Source organism: Emys orbicularis, chromosome 4, assembly GCF_028017835.1.
Source record: "Emys orbicularis isolate rEmyOrb1 chromosome 4, rEmyOrb1.hap1, whole genome shotgun sequence".
In the NCBI taxonomy this organism is placed as follows: Eukaryota; Metazoa; Chordata; order Testudines; family Emydidae; genus Emys; species Emys orbicularis.
This window is the reverse complement of record NC_088686.1, coordinates 30,005,970-30,027,021: the sequence shown is the minus strand read 5'-3', so window position 1 is coordinate 30,027,021 and position 21,052 is coordinate 30,005,970. Positions and strand designations below refer to the sequence as shown.

The 21,052-nt window shown below is 41.5% G+C and overlaps 1 protein-coding gene across 1 annotated transcript in view; it reads left to right on the top strand.

Moving 5' to 3' along the window:
• The first annotated feature begins 4,117 nt into the window (after positions 1 to 4,117).
• Positions 4,118 to 21,052, top strand: part of PPP4R4 (protein phosphatase 4 regulatory subunit 4) — a 115,690-nt gene continuing 98,755 nt past the window's right edge. Inside the window, exons 1-2 of the mRNA XM_065403997.1 lie at positions 4,118 to 4,228; positions 4,728 to 4,801. Of these exons, the coding sequence (XP_065260069.1) occupies positions 4,139 to 4,228; positions 4,728 to 4,801 (164 nt within the window). The 5' untranslated portion in view covers positions 4,118 to 4,138. The remainder of the gene's footprint in view (positions 4,229 to 4,727; positions 4,802 to 21,052) is intronic.

Sequence of the window (21,052 nt, the reverse complement as noted above, 5' to 3'; positions counted from 1 at the left end):
GTTCCTCCATTTTGTGGCCCAGGCTCCTTGTAGTGGTATACAAACATCTTTGTTCGTTCTGATTGGCCTCACCCAGATTCCTGGCCTGATTAGGACAGTTATTTTACTGCCAGTATTGCCTACCTGACTGTTTCTGTCATTGGTACTATCTTTCCTCCTATAGTCCATTCTGCTACCTTCTGTAGTTCCTTTCTCCACTTCTGTATACTCTGATTTGCTTTTCCTTCTGCTCAATATTAGAGTCAAGCATGGAGATTACAAGAGCATCTCCCAGTCATCATCCCCGCCCCCAGATTCCTAGTTTAAAGCTCTTGTATTAAGTTATGCCAACCTGCATCCCAGACGTCTATTATCCTTCCTACTCAATTCAGGTGGAGTCCATCCCATGAGAACAGACTTCTATCATGAATGCCTCCCTATGATCGAACATCCCAAAGCCCTCCTTATAGCACCATTGCCTGAGCCATCTGTTGATCATCATAATCTTGTCTTGCCTTTGCTCTCCTTCTCTAGTGATAGGTAGAATCCCACTGATGTTCACCTGGGCCTCTGTTACTTTAAGCATCTTCTCCAGCCTGATGTAGTCTTCCTTGATGCATCCCAGTGAGAATGTAGCAGTATCATTTGTTTCCATGTGAAGCACAAACAGTGGTTCTTTTCTGCTCCCATTAGGATCTTCTTCAGCATCAGGTCCCCATCCTGTATCTTAGATACCGGCAGACAACACACCCTTCTGTTCTTCAACTCAGCTCTGGTGACAGGTCTATCTGCTCTTTTTAGTAGAGAGTCCCAATTAAATCAACTAGTGATTCTCAAGCCTTCCCACCTCTCTTTTTTTTTCTTGCTGCAAGTCTTTTTGTCTTCTCTTCTCACTTGCAATCTTCTGTGAGTGTGATGGAGGAGAGAGCCCTGACAGTTTGGCAATTTGCCCATCAGCTATATCTAAAAACAGGATGCTATTATTTCAAAATAATATTGAATATTCTTTCTCTCCACCCAAATATGTATTTGTCAGGCAGAATGATAAATTTTACTGTAAGTTGAGAGTGCTTATAAAAATCAAGTAGTACAATAATAAACTCTGCCTTATTATTGTATGATTAAGTATGAACAATATCTAACCAGAGCCAAGGGAAAAAAATAAATAAGGAGCTGAATAGTACAAGGTATTATTACTGGAGATCCCTTCCATTCTCCATTGCAGACCTGGTGCCAAGTCCCGTTTATCTGAAGATAAATTCCTTGAATGGAGATTAATTTTAAGGGAGCTTTTAAAAGCTTCTAGCATAAAAGGAATTTGCTGCATATTTCATGACACGCTTTCACAAACATTTCTGAAAATCTGATCTCACTCATAAAGGTCTATTTTGAAATAGACCAGACATTGGGCTTTTTATTGGGACACTCCGGTGTGAGATGGAAGAACAGCCCTGACATAGGAGGAAGAGGGCTTATGAATAAGGCTATGACTTAGTCGGGTATTTTTAGTAAAAGTCATGGACAGGTCATGGGCAATAAACAAAAGTTCACGGCCTGTGACCTGTCCATGTCTTATATTAAAAATATCGGTGATTAAAATTGCGGGGGGTGGGGAGACCGCACTGGGCCACTGCTGGGGGATGTCTGTGAGGGGTGCTGCTGGGGGGGGAGCATCCGGGGCCAGTGGCACCAGCTGCCTGGGCCAGTAGACCGCAGCTACTCCAGTCAGCGGGCCAGCTGGCTGGGGACCGCTGCCCGGGCCAGAGGACAGCGGCTGCTCTGGCTGGCCAGCCAGAGACCACTGAAGGGGGTCACCAGAGCAGCAGCTGGTGTGGCTGTCCACTGGGCCACTCCAGCAGTGGCTGGTGTGACTGTCCCAGGGGCCACCTGAGCAGCTGGCCCCAGAGTCAGCCACACACCCTGCAGAAGTCACGGAGGTCGTGGAAGTGACGGATTCTGTGATTTTCATGACCTCTGTGACAGACACAGAGCCCTACTTGTGAGGAACACTCTGACGTTGAACATAAGAATGGCCATACTGGGTCAGACCAATGGCCTAGCTAGCTCAGTATCCTGCCTTCCAACAGTGACTGGTGCTAGATGTTTCAGAGGGAATGAACAGAACAGGGAAATTTATTGAGTGACCCAGTCCCTATGGTCCTGCCCCAGCTTCTGGCAGTCCAAGATTTAGGGACACCCAGAGCATGGGACACTAGGTGTGTGATGGAGGAGTACTGACATTGGTGGGAAGAGGGGTATGATGGGTCAGAGCTGTGCCATTGGGGACATGAGTCCTATTGCTGGTGGTGGAGTGATCTATAATATATAATATAATATACGACAGCCCTCATGCTCTATGTGTGTGCATGTGTTGGAGGAGAGAGCCCTGGTGTGTTGTGTAAGTGTGTGTGTGGGAAGAGAGCCCTCACACTGGTGTGTGTGTGTGATTGAAGAGAGAGCTCTCACACTGTGTGTGTGTATGTGAAAGAGAGATGGAGAAGAGAGCTTTGACACTGGATATGAGGGGGGTGTGACATGGAGGAGAGCCGTGAAATAGGGGTGTGTGATGGTGGAGAGCTCTGACGTTATTTGTGTGTGGTTCTGAGGTGTGTGATGGAGGTGAGAGCCCTGACACTGTGTGTGTGTGTGTGTGTGTGAGAGAGAGAGAGAGAGAGAGAGGTAGGGGTGGGAAGAGGAAAGAGCTCTGACATTTCCCTTGGGGGCACGGGGGGGACGACTTAGACAATGTGTGGGGGGAAGGAGGATGAGACCGAACGAGGAAAGAGCCCCGACACGGTGCGTGTGTGAATGTGAGATGGCGGAGAGAGCTCTGACACTGGGGTGCGTGAGGGAGAAGAACCCAGACACAGGTGTGTGTGGGTGTGCGATAGAGGAGAGCCCCGTCATCGGGTGTGGGTGATATGGAGGCGAGCCCTGACACAGGGCTGGGGGTGGGTGGGTGTGAGATAGACGAGAGCCCTGCCATCGGGTGTGAGGAGAGCCTTGACACGGGGCTGTGTAAGACAAGCGGGAGCCCCGCTCCTGGCCGGCGGGGGTCGCCTCTCTCCTGGAGATCGAGCCCTGCCATTCCGGGGTGACCTGCGGCGGGGTGGTGCCGCCGGCGCCCCTCCCCGTATCCCCCAGCGCGTTTGGATATTGCTGTGCTCGGGCAACTCTTTTGCCCCGCGAAGGCTGCTGTAGCGGCGCGTTGCCCCGGCGACCAGCTCCGCGGTGCTGGGGGCGGCTCCTGCCCTGCTCTCGGTCGTTGAGCGGCGGCTCTGCGCTTCGCGGGGGCCTCGCCGGAGAAGGGAGCGCAGCCCGGCGCCTGGAAAGCCACTGTCCTGCCCGAGGGCCGTCCCGGGGCGATGGCACCGCACCCCCCTCACTGATGACCTACCCTGGCGGATAACGACCCGGGGCTCCGGGGATGCGCAAGGGGAGCGGGGCCTAACCGCGCCCGCCAACACCTCCTCTTGGAGGAGCTGCTCCCCATCCACCGCTCTTGGGGAGCCTGCGGCAGAAGGACCAACTGCCCCCCAACCTGCCCCGTTTCGGGGACTTGCCCCCATCTGCCCCCTTTACGTGGAGGCTCCACAAACAACTGCGCCCTTCAACCCGATCCCTTGAGGGGGCGACACCCACGGGCTGCTGCCTACCGGAGGAGAGGGGCCGCCGCCCCCGGCATAGCTTGCCTCCTCCTCCGCCTCCCCCCAGCCTGAAGACAAGAGCATCGCTTCTGCGTGGAGGAGAAAGTCGAAGCAACCGCCCCCCTTCAACCTACAGCAGGGCACGCGGAGCAAAGGGTGGGAATATGCTGGTGCCTGCCGCTCCCTGCAGACGCTGGAGAGACTAAGGGAAGTAAAGCAGCTGGAGAAAGTTTCCTTCCAGGAGGTTGTGTTGAGAGTGGAGTGATGCTCACAGAGAAGCAGCAGTAGGTTGTGCTGGTGCCGCATTGTGTTTGCTGAGGCCCCTCCTGGGTGGTGTGGGCTCAGCAGCTTCCTATGAGGAAGAGGCAGTCACTGCTCGACACTCAAGTGCATCGGTGGAAGGGGGTGTTGCGTGGACTCCTCTCCTACTGAATGCAATGTGAGGCTTGGATGGATCATGGTTTGCCAAGGGCTGTAGTTATTACGTGCATCCTTTAATCATCTCCTCCAAAATGGATTTTAGTCAGAACAATTTATTTGGGTACATAGAAGACCTGCAGGAACTTACTATTATAGAAAGGCCGGTGCGCAGGAGTTTAAAGGTATATACTTTAAAACCAGAATGATGCTTTAAAATCCAGCTGGAATTATTTCAGGCTTGTATTTGTGCGTAGCTGGCTGCTCAGGCAGCACCTTATTTTTAAAAATTGTTTTCAATTGTGGTGAAATTAACATCCTTGAATTCTGTTTAGTAAAGCCTTAATGTTTCTAGGTATAAACAAAAATGTAAGTAAGAAAAAATAGAGAAAAGGTAGTTGGTGTTTACAGTAACTTTCATATGTCTATGTTAATTATAAATATGCATGAAATATATATTATAAGAATAACTGTTAGAACAGAATCTTATTAGAGTCACTAACATATTTCTGGCTAAAGATTTATCTGACTGTATTTTAAGCCTTATTTGAGATTTTAAGGGTTAAATTCCTATTAACCATGTAATTATCTCTGGAGGTTGGGAGAAAGGGTTGTTATAAGACAACTAAAACAGGGAAATAGTAAGGTATTTTAAAATCATATTTTGTATTTCATACTTGATAGACACCAGAAGAAATAGAGAGATTGACAGTTGATGAAGAACTCAACGATATTGAAAGGGCTGTATATCTACTCAGGTATGACCTAAAATATTGTTGTGAAATGTTGCTGTCCATATTGACAACATCCAGTTTTTATTTTAGTCCCCTATTTCTGTTACCTTGTGTTTTCTGTCTCTAATGTTTCTTGGTTTTATTCTTCTTACTGTTTGGATGATTACAAATAGAGGCAAGATAAAATAGGTGTGTTACCCTATCATTTTGTTAAACTTACACAAACTGGCATTGGATAGTATACCCCTATAGACCTACAAGTGTTTATTTGCTGAGTAAGTTCCTGAGATGGCCCTCTCCATTAATGAGTTGTACTTCATATTTTTTTTTCTGAGTGTTGGTATTAAAGAGAGCCTTCAGCGACTAACTTCATATTCACTCTATAGCAAGAGCAATGATTATGCAGACATGGAACAGAGCTGTTTGAGTTTATTGCATGCTTCTTGGCAGTATAAAAAGGGGTACTGTTTGAGAGATCAGTCTCACAGTCCTAAGAAAATACTGTGTAACAGATTATTTTAATATTTAACTATGCTCTTGTTTCTCATTTTACCCTCCTCTTCCAGTTCCCTAAAGTGTCTAGTTACTGTTGCTTAATTGTTTTAAATTATAATTGTTTCAAACCCAGATCTCTTTTGACTCTACTGCAGATGTCAACTTTGAGGGGATAAGTGTTCTGAAGGATTTTGATTTGAATATATACTTTTATACAATACTCAGTAATTGGAGAGCCAGCTGCTAGCTTCCTCCCAATTTATCTATCCGCTGTCTTTAGTGCTCTCTGAATCCATGCTTGTCTTCAAAATTTTCAGTATGTTTTTCAGTTCCCTAATTATTTTTTTTTTGGTCTGGTCTGCTTGGCAGTATTGTTAGGCCTGCATTTTTGGCCATCTGCTGTACTTTTGGTAATAAATTTTAGCTATGGCTTATTTTTTTAATTTTGAATGTTCTAATTATTAAAGGTCTGATCTTGCAACGTTTACTAATGCAATTATGTGAGTAGTCCTATTGATTCCAATGGAAGTACAAGAGAATAGGGATCAGAGCTCTAGTTTGTAGTTATACAGTGTTTTAGGTCATTATCTCATAACAATCAGTAGTTTCTTTTCTGCATGATGGCAAAATTTTTTCTTCCTTTCATGATTAAAGATCATGTTTCCAACAATATGTCATTATTGGAACACTGTCTGGCTAAAGGGTAAGAAAAAGGCTCATTTTCATATCTTTCATTTTACTAGTTGCTTTTCAACCTGGCCTTGGACTCTTCTTGACTTTCTTTTCTCCTTTCTCTGTGACCTGCACAGCTGTTCCAGGGACATACTTTTTTGCCTTGAAAAGATGTTTGTATGTCTATCTAATTGTAGTCCTTATATTGTTGAAAGTAACTTTTATCTATACTTGATAAGCTTTTTTATGAAATGGTTTCTCATTGTAATAAAACTGTGCGGGGTATATATGTTTATCCAGTGGAAGCTTTTGTCATTTGATACTATGGAGGAAATTTCCCCTCTCATGCTGGGTGGGCTATAAGTGTGGGGGAAAAGAGCTGGAATGGCACCCAGCCTGTAGCAGAAGTGGCATCCTCTCTATATCACACAATGATGTATTTTTGTCTCCAATATTCTTATCTATTATATCACATTGTCTCTTCCCCCGTCCCCCCCGTCCCCCCCGTCCCCACCTATTCCTCTTTGCCAGTGATGTCAGCTTCTCACCCCAAGGTCTGTGTACCTTCTTCTGTGCTGGTCCTTGCGCATAGGCACTGATACCTATGAAAAATTAATCAATTTAGTGAGGACTGGGTTGAGTTCTAGATGGAGATAGTTGATGCTTTGTCTGTTTATAATAATTTAAGAAATTCCATTTTTATGTGTGTATATATGTAAAAGTATATTTTATATTATGATTGTATCCCTCTTGCTCTATCTTTCCTATTGTCAACTTATCTTCTTAGGGCCCTGATCCAGCAAACACATGCATGGATGCTTAACTTTACTAAAGTGAGTAGTTCTTGTTTGTACAACACCTAGCACAATAGGGCTCCAATCCTGCCTAAGGCATTTAGATGGCTACAATAATATAAATATTTGATAATAATAAAAAGCACCTGAAAGCGAGAGTCCTGTCTGAATCCTCACATTACAACATACATTAGTCTCTTAAAACAAAACAAACAATATTTTTTTATATTATTTCCTACATGCTAATGTAAGTTTTGTTGTGCTCAGTTATTTTTCTCAAGTCATTTGCTACTGAATCACTAGTCTGCAGTTAGATGTCACCTTTCTTGTGGAGAACAGTAGTAACATTTTAGTTGTCTGAGATTTTTGATGCATGAATTACTTTATTTTCTGCTATTGAATTTCCCCGCATACTCTATGATGATGTCTTAATTCCTCAGCTTTCTTATCAGTCTCATCAGTCAGTGCCTATTTTTCAGGTCTTGTTATACTTGCTCCCTTCATATTTTAGGCAGAACTGATAGGAGTAACATTAATATGGGTTTGAAGTGCAGAACTGATGATGGACTGTAAAGGGCAGGATTGATTTTTGGGGTGCAATTGCTAGGCAGGGAGCATGGGTAGATGTGTGGGTAATGAGACACTCCACACACTTTTTTTCAGGTTGCTTTAAGCACTGATTGTGTGTGTGTGTGTGTGTGTGTGTGTGTGTGTGTGTGTGTGTGTAGTGCATAATATACTGGAGCCCCAATCCTTGATTGGAGCCTCTAGGTGCTACTGCAATTCAAAAAAACACTGATCTGCTTTTGGTGAGGTATTACTTTCATGAGGATGTTGTTTTATTTTAAGTATAGTTTGATCACTGCCTGTGAACAGATTTTTGTTTTGTTGACTCAACAATACTGTTTTTTTTTTTGTAACTTTGATTGTCTTGTCTACATTGTTTCTACAAAGGTTGCAGGTAAATCCTCCCTTACCCAAGTGACTTTTGAGAACAGTCAAATTTTGAAGAATGAAATTCTGGTGTTAAGGGGATGTTTTATAATTTCAGATAATCAGTGTTTTGGAGAACTGGGTTTGAATAACTGGTGTTACTTGTATTTTTAGAGCAATAATTGAAAGGCAGCATGGTCTAGTGCAGCCATGGGCAAACTACTGCCCGCCGGCCACATCCGGCCCATGGGACCGTCCTGCACGGCCCTTGAGCTCCCAGCTAGACTGTCCCTGCCCTAAGGAGCTTACAATCTAAGTTTGATACAAGAGACAACAGATGGACATAGACAGACAAGAGAGCCCAGCTAAACAATGAGACTGTATTGGTCAGCATGATATGCAGTGATGGATTATGACTGTTAAAAGGTACATATTGTTTGTTGCAAAGATATATTGATTTGGTATTGGGATAGTATCTATCACTGGCATGCACACTGTTCTGTGATTATTTTCTGAAGCCTTCTGTGATAAATTTCCCTAGTGGTCTTACTTTACTGCATGTAGAGTATTGTATTCAGCTACTCTGGTTTGTTTCTTTATGCTTGCTTATTTTTGAAAGCTTCCAGGACTTGCCATTTCTGTTGTATTGAAAACGACAGAGGAATAATATGTTATCAAGTTAGAAGGTTCAATTATTCACCCTTTTGGGAACATGCTTTGTAGTAGGAGGCATCTTGTCTCACAGTTTTAAAAAAATCACTATATTTTAGCAAAGCATTTAACACAGAAGACTATTGTAGACTAAGTAAAACCTGCTATAGATATGAAAGAATGCAACTCTTAGAACCTTAGCATGTTTATATAAGCACAATAACTGCTGCAGAAACACTACCTTATCACAGACATCTTAGATCAACTGGTGTATTTGCAAATTTTAGTGAACTTTTATAAATTTACATTGTTGCTAACATCAAGCAATTCAAAAATCATGAGATTTTACTAATAATAAATCTTGGGTTTTTTCTTTGCCTTCTGACTTTTCAGCTTTTAGGGCTCCTCTGCAACTGTGAGGGCTAGCACTTTACTTTTTGTTGTAGATGAGAGCTGAGATTTTCATTTAAGTGTACAGCTCCAGTAGCTGAAGATTTTAAGATAATTTCATTGCAAGTCTTGCAGTATTTGAGGTTATGAGAACTGGTAAAACTGCTTCAAAACATAGGACTTCACATTTTGTGGCCATGGTGCCTACACAGGATTTTGAAATATCCAATTGTTGGATTCAGCAGTGTAGCAAAATATTCTGTTATCTGCATCATTAAGCTGCAAATATTAACATTACAAACAAGACTTTCTTTCTCTTCACTCTTCCTTTATGTTCTTAGGCATGCTTGTGATTGTAGCCTAACAGCTTTTTGTTCTTATTTTGTAAACTGCAATTTAAATTATATTGAAGTTGAGTTATTGACCCATTTATTTGCATAAATTAGTTGTCTGACATTGTTTCTGTTATGCAAATAAATTCACTGATAAGAAGTTAGTGAAGCAAAAAATCCAAAAAGAGAACTTTTTTCTGAGTTAGTGCTAAGTAGCTTTTTTTAAATTCAGTTCTGTGAAAATATTATCTTTGCTTATATTGACTACTTTAAAATATTTTAAATGCAACAAACGAGTCTGTAAAAAGTCAAAGGTAATTAAATATTTGTCATATCTGAACTTTGAAAGGTAGTTGAGAGTGACTCAGCTATACAGAGTGGAGGGTAGCACCGTGCTCCTGAGAAGCCTCTTAACCCTGAGGATAGGGAAGAGGTAAAACTGTTGCAGACTCTCCCTGCTCTCACAGACATTGGATGGCCTTCTGTACAATCAGGAACTGGTGAGATGGAGTGGGGAAGATGGGGCAGCAGCTGTTCTGTACGCCACTATCCCCCTTGAGAGACAGAAGCTTCCCAGGCTTGAGAAATAAAAGAGCTTCTAATAAAAAAATTAATGCTGCAGTGACATCTTTAGCCAAAGATATGGTTATTCCCTCAGAGGAAGACTTGTACAAATACCATATTGAATGGAAGGTAGAAAAAGAACTTGGCATCTAGATACCACTGTGATAAGATCACTAGAAATGTGTAAAACTCTGCGATGTTATTTCCCAAAGTTAACATTTTAGTGGTATTCTAAATTTAGATTTCAGAGCTCTTTCAAAACATACTCGCTTTTCCATATCAGCCTTTGGATAGAACTTGCCAGTCTGAGACCTAGCTTATGTTCTTCAGTACTTAGCCTTACCAGTCTTTGGAAAGATGGGACTACTGAGCCAAATGTCTCAATTTATTAAAACTTGCTTTCTCATGGCTGTCATGTCCACCAGAGTTTATGAAATCACTGCTCTCGCTGTAACTAACTCTGCTGTATCTTCCATAAGAAGATCATTTTAAGAACACACCTTTATTTGCCATTGAATGCTAGCTGTGGGGTACAAAGAGTAATTTAAATTGTGTTGAATGTCAAGTAATTTTATCTCCTCCCCAAATACTAAAAATATTTAGTCTAGAGAAACAAGAAATGATAGGCCAGCTCTTAGTAAGGGCACGTCTTCACTACCCGCTGGATCGGCGGGTAGCAATCTATCTATCGGGGATCGATTTATTGCGTCTAGTGTAGACGCGATAAAATCGATCCCCGATCGCTCTGCCGTCGACTCCAGAACTCCACCGCAGCGAGAGGCGGAAGCGGAGTCAACGGGGGAGTGGCAGCGGTCAACTCGCCGCCGTCCTCACAGCCAGGTAAGTCGACCTAAAATATGCAACTTCAGCTACGCTATTTGTGTAGCTGAAGTTGCATATCTTAGGTCGACGACCCCCCCCCCCCCCCCCGTAGTGTAGACCTAGCCTAATTGTCTCTCTTACTGACCATTTAGGGATGTTACTCCCATTCTTCTAATCACAGGGGGTCTTTTACATATCTTAGACTCATAGACTTTAAGGTCATAAGGAACCATCATGATCATCTAGTCTGACCTCTTGCACATTGCTGGCCACAGAACCTCACTCACCCACTCCTGAAATAGACTCCTAACGTCTGGCTGAGTTACTGAAGTCCTCAAAATAGAGACTTCAAGTTACAGAGAATTCACCATTTACACTAGTTTAAACCTGCAAGTGACCTGTGCCCCATGCTGCAAAGGAAGGTGAAAACCCTCTAGGGTCTCTGCCAATCTGATCTGGGGGCAATTCCTTCCCGATCCCAAATATGGGAATCAGACCCTGAGCATGTGGGCATGACCCACCAGGCAGATAACTGGCAAAGAATTTTCTGTAGTAACTCAGAGCCTCCCCATCTAGTGTCCCGTCTCCAGCCACTGGGGATTTTTGCTACTGGCAGATGCTGATGGGCCACGTGCCGTCGTAGGCAGTCCCTTCATACCGTTCCCTCCATAAACTAATCAAGCTCAGTCTTGAAGCTAGTTAGGTTTTTTGCCCCCACAGCTTCCCTTGGAAGGCTGTTGCAGAACTTCACTCCTCTGATAGTTAGAAACTTTCCCTTAATTTCAAGCCTGAAGTTGTTGATGGCCAGTTTATAGCCATCTTATTTATACATTAGTGCTTAACTTAAATAACTCCTCTCTGTGATGGGTTTCTCCCTCCCCCCCCCCAGGGTGCCACTTGGAACTGGGGTACCACTGAGCCCGCCTGACCCACCAGCCTGGGTTCCCTTTACACTGCACTGCTATGCAGCTTGTCAAGGCCTTTTCCAGGCTTCAGACTGCACTTTACCAGCACACATACAGGTAGGGACACATCCAGCTACAGCTATACACACAGATGCCGAGATCAGCTCTGCATGGGACAACTCAGCTAAGGAATTGCCTAGTACTCAAGTGCACACACCCCTCTAGAGGGTAAACCCAAAGTTGTACTGTCTTGCATTACACAGAGAACTGTACAGCATAAGCTCATGAAATTCGCCCCCTTCCCTCAATGTGGAGAGGGATATACACAGCTTTCTGCCCCAATTTATGATTTCCACACACATTGGTTTTAGAAAAAACAAAACAAGTTTATTAACTACAAGAGATAGTTTTTAAGTGATTGTAAGGGACAGCAAACAGATCAAAGCAGATTACCTAGCAAATAAAACAAACATGCAATCTAAGCTTAGTATACTAAAGAAACAGGTTATAAGTAGCAAATTCTCACCCTAACTGTTGTTTTAGGTAGATTGCAGAGATCCTTGAAGCCGAGCTGCACTGGCTTGCAGCTTAAAACTCCAGATATTCCTTTCACAGGCGAGACAACTCTCTCGCCTGGGCTCAGCAGTTTTCCCCTAGTCCAGTCTTTTTCTTCTCAGGTGTTTCCCTCAGTCCTCTTTCTTGGGTGGTGAGTCAATGAAGAATGAACCACGATGATGTCAATCCCCTGCCTTAAATAGTTTTTACATATGGCAGGAATCCTTTGTCTCCCAGTGTTATTTCCACCCCCAGTCAGTGGAAAAATACTAATATTATCATGGAGTCCAGTACCAGGTGACTTGGTCACATGTCCCTGCAGCCATAACTCAGAGGCTGTTTGTAGCGTCCCCAGGAAGACTTCCTGGTGGGAGATTAGCATCTTCAATTACTTATTGTTTTCCCTAATGGCCCTTCCCAACTGTTGTCAGTAGCTGCTGGTGTGGTGCTCTGCTCTCGTTCAATGATGATAACAGTCGGCTGCGTGCGTGTTCCCTCTGTATGCTGCCCCGGCTCTGCGCAGATAGCTGACATAGCAAACTCCGAGAGAACCCCCAAAGACCACAGACTCTAGTAAGGTACGAAGGAACCCGAGCCAGGTTTATTGTCAAACGAAGCACAGTAATAGTTTCCCGTAGACTCTACAAGACATACTACGAATTTGTGCCCCCTGGCAATGGACCGGCTCAGTCAGTGGCGGGACTTTCCACTGCTCCCTAGGCCAGACAAAGATGCGCACTCTGGGACCTACTTTTATACAGTTACAGGACAGATTACTCATCCCTACTGACGTATTGAAGTACAGCCCCTTGACTCATTGGGGGCTGTCTCCTCCTTTGATCATGTTGTTTCAAACAGATCTATCCATCATGCTGTCCTTTTGACCCTGTCTTTAAGATGCACCTGCTTCTAGCAGCCCTCTTCTTGCCAACTTCTGTGAGTGGGGCCTGCCTCTGCCAGACTGGGCCTCTGACACAAGAGGTTATGTTTCAGGGTCTCATCTTACTACACCAACCGGCTATGCAGACTAATTTCATTCTGTCTAGTGCGCGTTCCCTTGGTGTAAACACATTTGTAATAGATGCATAGACAGTATTCCTAACTTGAGGTACAAAAATAATACATGCATACAAATAGGTTAATCATATTCAGTAAATTCTATCCTTTCCAATGATATCTGATATGACCCATCTTGCATAAAATACATCTTAGTTATGCCATAATCATATCATAACCATATCTCTATGAAGAATATGGGGTGTAGTGTCTCACACTCCGTCCCTGGTATTTATCCCTCTTATGTATTTATAGAGAGCAATCATATTTCACCTCATCCTTCTTTTGGTTAGGCTAAACAAGCCAAGTTCTTTGAGTCTCCTCTCATAAGTTAGTTTTTCCATTCCTTGGATCATCCTAGTAGCCCTTCTCCACACCTTTTCCACTTTGAATTAATCTTTCTTAAACATGGGAGACCAGAATTGTACACGGTATTCCAGATAAGGTCTCACTAGTGCCTTGTATAAGGTTACTAGCACTTCCCTGTCTCTACTGAAATACCTTGCCTGATGCATCCTAGGACAGCATTAGGCTTTTTCACAGATCACATTGACGGATCATAGTCATCCTGTGATCAACCAATACACCCAGGTCTTTCTCCTCTCCTGTTGCTTCCAACTGATAAGTTCCTAAATGCATGACCTTGCACTTTGTACTATTAAATTTCATCCCATTTCTATTTCTCCAGTTTACAAGGTCATCCAGTTCTTCTTGTATGATATTCTGGTTCTCCTCCTTATTGGCTATACCTCTCAACTTTGTGTCATCCACAAATTTTATTAACACACTCACACTTTTTGTGCCAAGGTTATTAATGACAATGTTAAATAAGATTGGTCCCAAGAATGGTTCTTGAGGAATTCCAATAGTAACTTCTCTCCAACCTGACAGTTTACCTTTCAGTATGACCCATTGTAGTCTCCCCTTTAACTAATTCCTTATCTACCTTTCAATTCTCATATTAATCCCCATCTTTTCCAATTTAATAATTTCCCATGTGGAACTGTATCAAATACCTTACTGAAATCCAGGTAGATTAGATCTACTGCATTTCCTTTGTCTAAAAAATCAGTTATCTTCTCAAAGAAGGAAATCAGGTTGGTCTGGTGTGATCTATCTTTTGTAAAACCATGTTGTATTTTATCTCGATTACTGTTCACTACTTTCTCTTTCAAAATTTGTTCCAAGACCTTTCATACAACAGAGGTCAAACTAACAGGCCTGTAGTTTCCTGGATCACTTTGTTTCCCTTTCTTAAGCATAGGAACTATATTGGCAATTCTTCAGTCATAGGGTACAACCCCCGAGTTTATAGATTCCTTAAAAATCCTTGCTATTGGGCTTCCAATTTCATGTGCCAGTTCCTTTAATATTCTTGGATGGAGATTATCCAGGCCCCCTGATTTAGTCCCATTAAACTGTTTGAGTTTGACTTTCATCTCGGATGTGGTAATTTTTATCTCCATATCCTTGTTACCATTAGCCACCCTGCCACTACCCCAAGCTCTTCATTAGCCTCATTAAAAACTGAGGGAAAGTATTTGCTTAGGTGTTGGGCCATGCCTAGATAATCTTTAATCTCCACCCCATCCTCAGTGTTTAGGGGATACTGTGATTGAAAGCAAATAAAATAATCACCGTTTTGGCTATTTTATTAATATTATATTAAAGAAAGAAAAATAAACATTAAACAACATAAATAACAGAACACAAATGACTAGTTACTTCAGTTACAATCTCTTTTCTGTGCTTCTCTGAGGAGAGCTTTTCACGTGGATTACACCTTTGAGAGTGGGCCTGCTTTTGGTGGGGCACTTCTTTCTTGGTAAATCGAAACCAAGGTCTTATTTCCCAAAATTATTGAGAGTCCAGTCTTAGTATTTCATAGATAATAAGGTTATTTTTGGGTAAGCAAAATAATTGTTTAAGGACATGTAGATCATGTTGGTTAATTATTAATAACCAGAGAGTTTATGGGTGGGCAAGGTAAGCAATCTTAACTAAATTGTATGAAATAGAAAAAAAAAATCAATCATTTACTTTAGAAGAAGCTATTTAAAGAACTGTCTTAAGAAAGGCCAATTAATGAAGGAATCTTAAATAAAAGTAAATCTCACTATTCTCTGTTTACTAGTGTTTAGTCCCTGTCTCCTTTCATGTTTGGCCCCTCTGTGCTGTCCTCACATACAGGTCTAAACATTTGGTGATTAACAACAGTTAATATTGTTACACTAATTGGAGTGGCTCACAATTGTGAGTTCCTACCTCAGGGCAGACTTTCAGAAACAGAGCACATACCCAAAACTGGTGATGTGTTCTATCATTAGATTTCACCAAGCCAGTACCAAATATGAACTCCTGGATCACTATACCATTCTTACCATGGAGTCACAGACAGTCCCCTTAGACTGTCCATCCTATCTTGCCATCCAGAGAAACTGGACTTTGTGATAAAACAACTTAAGCCAAAAATTACACCACATCATGTTTCTCCCAGTCCCGAGAGACCAGTCACTTACCCCATATCAATTGGTACTCCAGATCTTACACCAGACAACACTAGTAAACTAACTAAAGATTTATTAGCTAAGAGAAGGAAATGAGAGCGATTGAGAGGTTAAAGCAGGTAAAATATATGTACAGGTGAATCACAGTTTGTAATTCCAAATGATGGCAGAGTTGTAATAAACTGCCAGCTTCCCCAAAGTCTTTACAGGGTACCCAGATTGTCTCTGGGGATCTCCGCTTTGCATCTGGTACACTTCCCTGTAAGAGTCCAAACAGTTCAGAGATAAAGGATCTTTCTTTGAATCCCTTCTTATAGCTTCTTCTCACAGAAAACAAGCTGACAATCTTTCTCTAGCCACATGGGCTTTTCCTTTGATAATGGTGAGCGAGGAGTGCACTTTGTGAGTAATGGCCATTTGCTTTGGAATTAGCACTTTATCAGAAAAAGTCCTTCATTAACATTCCTCAAGGCTTCTTTGATGTCTGATGGTATTTAGTTACAGGGGTATTTATAATGTAAATATTTGTTATTACATTATGACAGGACACAGATAAGTAAAACCAATGCATATAACATCTGTGACACATCATGTGCCAGCAATGCCCCTCTGCCATGTACATTGGCCAAACCGGACAGTCTCTACATAAAAGAATAAATGGACACAAATCAGACATCAGGAATGGTAACATACAAAAGCCAGTAGGAGAACACTTCAATCTCACTGGACATTCAATGACAGATTTAAAAGTAGCCATCCTGCAACAAAAAAAGTCATAAACAGATTTTAAAGAGAAACTGCAGAGCTACAATTCATTTGCAAACTTAACACCATTAATTTGGGCTTGAATAGGAACTGGGAGTGGCTGGCTCACTACAAAAGCAATTTTCCCTCTCTTGGTATTGACACCTCCTCATCAATTATTGGGATTGGACCACATCCACCCTGATTGAATTGGCCTTGTCATCACTGGTTCTCCACTTGTAAGGTAACTCCCTTCTCTTCATGCGCCAGTATATTTATGCTTGTATCTGTAATTATCACTCCATGTATCTGAAGAAGTGGTTTTTTACCCGCAAAAGCTTATGCCCAAATAAATCTGTTAGTCTTTAAGGTGCCACCGGACTCCTTGTTGTTTTTGTGGATACAGACTAACATGGCTACCCCTCTGATACTTGACAATGAATACTGTTTCTTAGTCATTACATCACTGCAAAAGGATTGGAAAATATGCCTTATGGTGATAGACTCAAGGACCTCAATCTGCTTAGCTTAACAAAGAGAAGGTTAAGGGGTAACTTGATCACAATCTATAAGTACCTACATGGGAAACATATATTTGACAATGGGCTCTTCAGTCTAGCAAACAGAGGTATAACAATGCAATGGCTGGAAGTTGTAGCTAGATAAAATTCAGACTGGAAATAAGGCGTATGTTTTTAACGGTGAGAGTAATCAACCATTGGAACAATTTAACAAAGATCATGATGGGTTCTCCATTACTGACAATTTTTAAATCAAGATTGGATGTTTTTCTAAAAGGTATACTCTAGGAATTATTTTGGGGAAGTTATATGATCTGTGCTCTACAGGAGGTTGGACTAGATGATCACAATGGTCCCTTCTCACCTTAGAATCTGTGAAAGCCACACTGTGAGTGATCATAGGAACATGGTACAGTGTGGATTTAATACTAAAATTAAAAAGTAATATTGTATAATGCTCTTTGTTCATCTCTAACTTTTACTCTTCTTTCTAGCTAGAGGGCATGGAACATCAGATTCAAGCCTGATGCAAACTAATTCACATGAATGGAGTTGTACCTACTTAGAGGAGGTCTGGGTCCAGAGGATAAAGACTGTTACTAGATATCTTGTAACGAAACTTCCAGTTTTGTTCTTAGTTTAGCTACGAAAGTGTTTGCACTTGTGCAGACCTTTTCTTTCACTTTCTTTTCTTTGAGTTATGTATTCTTAGGTGCCCATTACTATGGAATCTAAATAACTTGCAAAAACTAGGGAGCATTGACTGCACCCTCAGAGGGCTGTAATCTCATTCTCTCCTTTCCCATCTGATTGTTTTTTTTGGGAGGGATGGGGATGGGGAAGGAGAGGAGTTATTTATCCATCCTTCTGTCTTCTGTCTTCTTCCTTCTTCTCTGCCCCACTCTCATGGATCTGCTAGTTTAGGTAGACCACTTGTTCTCGTTTTGGAAATTGGTCTCTGTAGCCAGTTTTCTTTCAGTGAAGCCTGTTTCTCTTTGACTTTTGGAGGCAAGCCACCCATCTCAGAATGGATATGCTTCCCAGACTATTTCCCAGTTCCTCTTTACTCAGAAGCATGTCATAAAGGTTTTTGGGTATTTTTGTTGGTTTTTTTTACTAGAGATGCACTAATTTATTTATTTTTTGTGGGGGAAACTATAGCAGCTGCAAATGTAGTGAGTACTCACTTCTAGTGCAAGTTCAAATTACTGTTTTGTTCCTTTCATGTTGGAAAGAGAGACAGTTAGTGTTAGTTGACCACAGTTGTCTGGCCTGGGTGTGCTTGGACCAATGGTAATGTAATACTTGTTGTGTCTCCTTGGGACAGGACAAGTTCAGAAAACAGGTGACTTATAACCACTCTGGCTAGTGGCTTTAGATCTAATCATTCTATATGTCACCTGAATATTTACTGAGAAACAGCCATGTTTTTTTCCAAAGGAAAATCTTCAAGTAGCCATAGATGATACACCTTTACCAACAATAGCTCTGGGATATTGGAAAGTTTTCTTTTGTGGATTTAACTTGGTGAGAAATAACTCCAGCTCAGATTCTTTTTCAGGAAAAAAAAAGAGAACTCTGTAGGTGCATCTTAAAAACCCACCTTGTCAAGATAGGAAAAAAATATAAAAAATACTTCAGATATTTAAATCTTGAGGATTTACATAGAAAGAGTTCTAGGAATCTGGTTTATGAAAAAAGAACATATCTCCTGGTGTGTCTTCAGCTAACTAAAGCAAACATCCATCCCTCCAAGAGAGGCAGAAGTGCCACAATATGGGAAATATATGAATGTTTCTATTAATAATCATAAATAGTAATACCTTTTCTGTAACTTTATTAAATAGCTCGTTTTGGATTAGGGAATGCAGCTCCCTACCATATCAGGAGCTGGAAGAGTTATTTAGATTATAAAATCTTCAAGGCAGGGATGTCTGTTTTTTGTGGTTTTGGTTGAGATTTTTTTTTGGACTAGATCAAGCACAGTCTGTGCTAAATAAATACATAACAGAGAAAAGGAAGATGACAATTTAAATAGGGGTTTTAATCTATTCTGTCTTTAGTATGCACTTTAATGAGTAACTATATGGTATGCATCTCACATTATCTTTATCTCCAGATTAAAAACCTAACTGTAACTGCTTTTTAAAGGTGCACAGCAAGTTTTTAGACCTCACATGTTTATAGTATTCTACAAGAAAATAACATTTATAACATGATTTCATAATGGATTATCCGGTGGATTTAAGCATGGGACACATTGCTATGGGCAGACATAATATGGTCCTTGCACTTTTATCTCTTAATATTTCAGCCATTTGAAGTGAGGTTTTCTAAGAGCAGTTAGTTGTTAGGGCAAGAGAGTGGTAATTAGGATTCCTGGATTTTATTCTTTGCTCTTTCACTGTATCTCTCTCTGATCTTGGGTAAATTACAAAAGTTCTCTTTGCCTTGATTTACCTGTCTGTAAAATGGGGATGATGATCTTCCTTTTAATGGTATTGGGAGGTTTTCTTCATATTATTAAAATTCTTTCAGATCTTTGATGAATGATATTTTGTAAGTGCAAAGAATCCATTGTTATCCTATTACTCAGGCTCTACAGAGAATATTAATGTTCTTTTCCTGAACTCTGTTCCTTCACTGACTACTGCTTAATTGTTGTTTTTCCTTTCTCTCTGTCACCTGAGCACTTTCCTCTGCTAGCGAGTTTGGTTAAGCTGATGCTGTTCAAAGCAAAATGCTGGTTATAGGACAGTGTGGAGAACCCTTTCTGTCAAGTCTCATGGCCGTAACAGCACAAATAAATATTCTATAAATAAATGAAGGTCTCTTCAGTGCACACATGGAACTCTGGAGCTCTCTATGCATTGAAGTAAGACTAGATCACTAAGTACAGTATGTCACTTCTAAGTTAAATCTTGCCTCAGAAAGTCCACCGGCAAGCATGCCAAGTCAGATCCCAATACAAGTATTCTGCATTACAGCGTTTCTCAGTCCTGAATATGTATCATTGTGCTGTCTCAGTGGCTGTTTTACTGGATTCTTTCCTTTTTTCAGTGCTATTTTTTCCCCTATAGACAGATGTTGATATTAGCACACTGAATATGTGGGCCAGATCTTCAGGTGTTTTAAACTGGCATAACTCCATTGAAATCAATGGAGTTGCACCCAGCAGAGGATCTGGTCCACTGAACTTAATCATCATGCATCCAAAGGAAAGATGCATTCATTTTAAAGAAGATGTCCATCTAATTTTAGTATATGTGGGTGAGATTACTGTCTATGCTTTATTTATTCTTTCCACTGCAAAATGTCACACTCCTTTTGGGATAATCATACTGTTAGGAATAATTTAAAATAATGGTATGTGAGAGGAAAATAGTTTCACAAAAGACCATTTAAGATCAGTGTAGTTGACATGTGGATCACAATCAAGACCAGGGCCTGAGATCAGGGTTGTTTAAACTTGGTTGGTGCTAGACAGATTCCGGCATTGTGTTCATCACCATTGTGGATGGGCTTAATGGGAGAAAAGTTATATACATTTCTATTTCATATTCTTTTAGGTGAAGTTCCTCAAGGGAGAGATGGGAAGTTAAAGTATATTTGCTTGTTCCACTGAATTTCTATCTGTCATGTTCATTCTGTTACCTGCTTTGCGGCCTGATCCCAAGTCCAGTGAAGTCAATGGGAGGACTCTTGTTAACTTCAATGGGCTTCGGATCAGGCTGTTGCACCATCTGACTTCCAGACTGAATATGTATCAGGCACCCCACTCTTTCTTTTTGAGCTGACCATGAATCAGCTGCGGCAGGAAATGGAAATAATTGTAAATGATTCACACTTTGCTGAGGAAAAGCTGTCCTTGATCTGTGTGTGTTTCTGACAGATGAGGGAACATAATTGCAATCAGCTGTTTGATACAGTGTATCTGCTATTTCTCACTGCTTGAACCTGACCTGGGTAGCTAAGACTATTGAAACTATTTGAATAACAATTAGAGGATGAGAGAGTCTTATTACTTACATTCTGCTTAGCAAGTAGTTTATGCAAGGTACAAGTTCACCATTTTTCAAAAATCTGAGCCCGTTTTTGGTTTTGGGATCACTGTAGAGACAACACATTGCACCTGTAATCCGCAGGAACTGTTTCTGGGTTCAAAACCCTCGAAAGTCCTATCCAGCCCTCTTTTGGTTTGAATAAAGGTAGTTTCACTCCACCATCTCTAGGGCCAGAGTTTAAAAAACAGCCTTTAAAATGGCAAGGCTCTGTTTTCAATACCCAAGTTTTTGCACCCACAATTTTGGAATTTAGATTGAGATCAGTGTTCC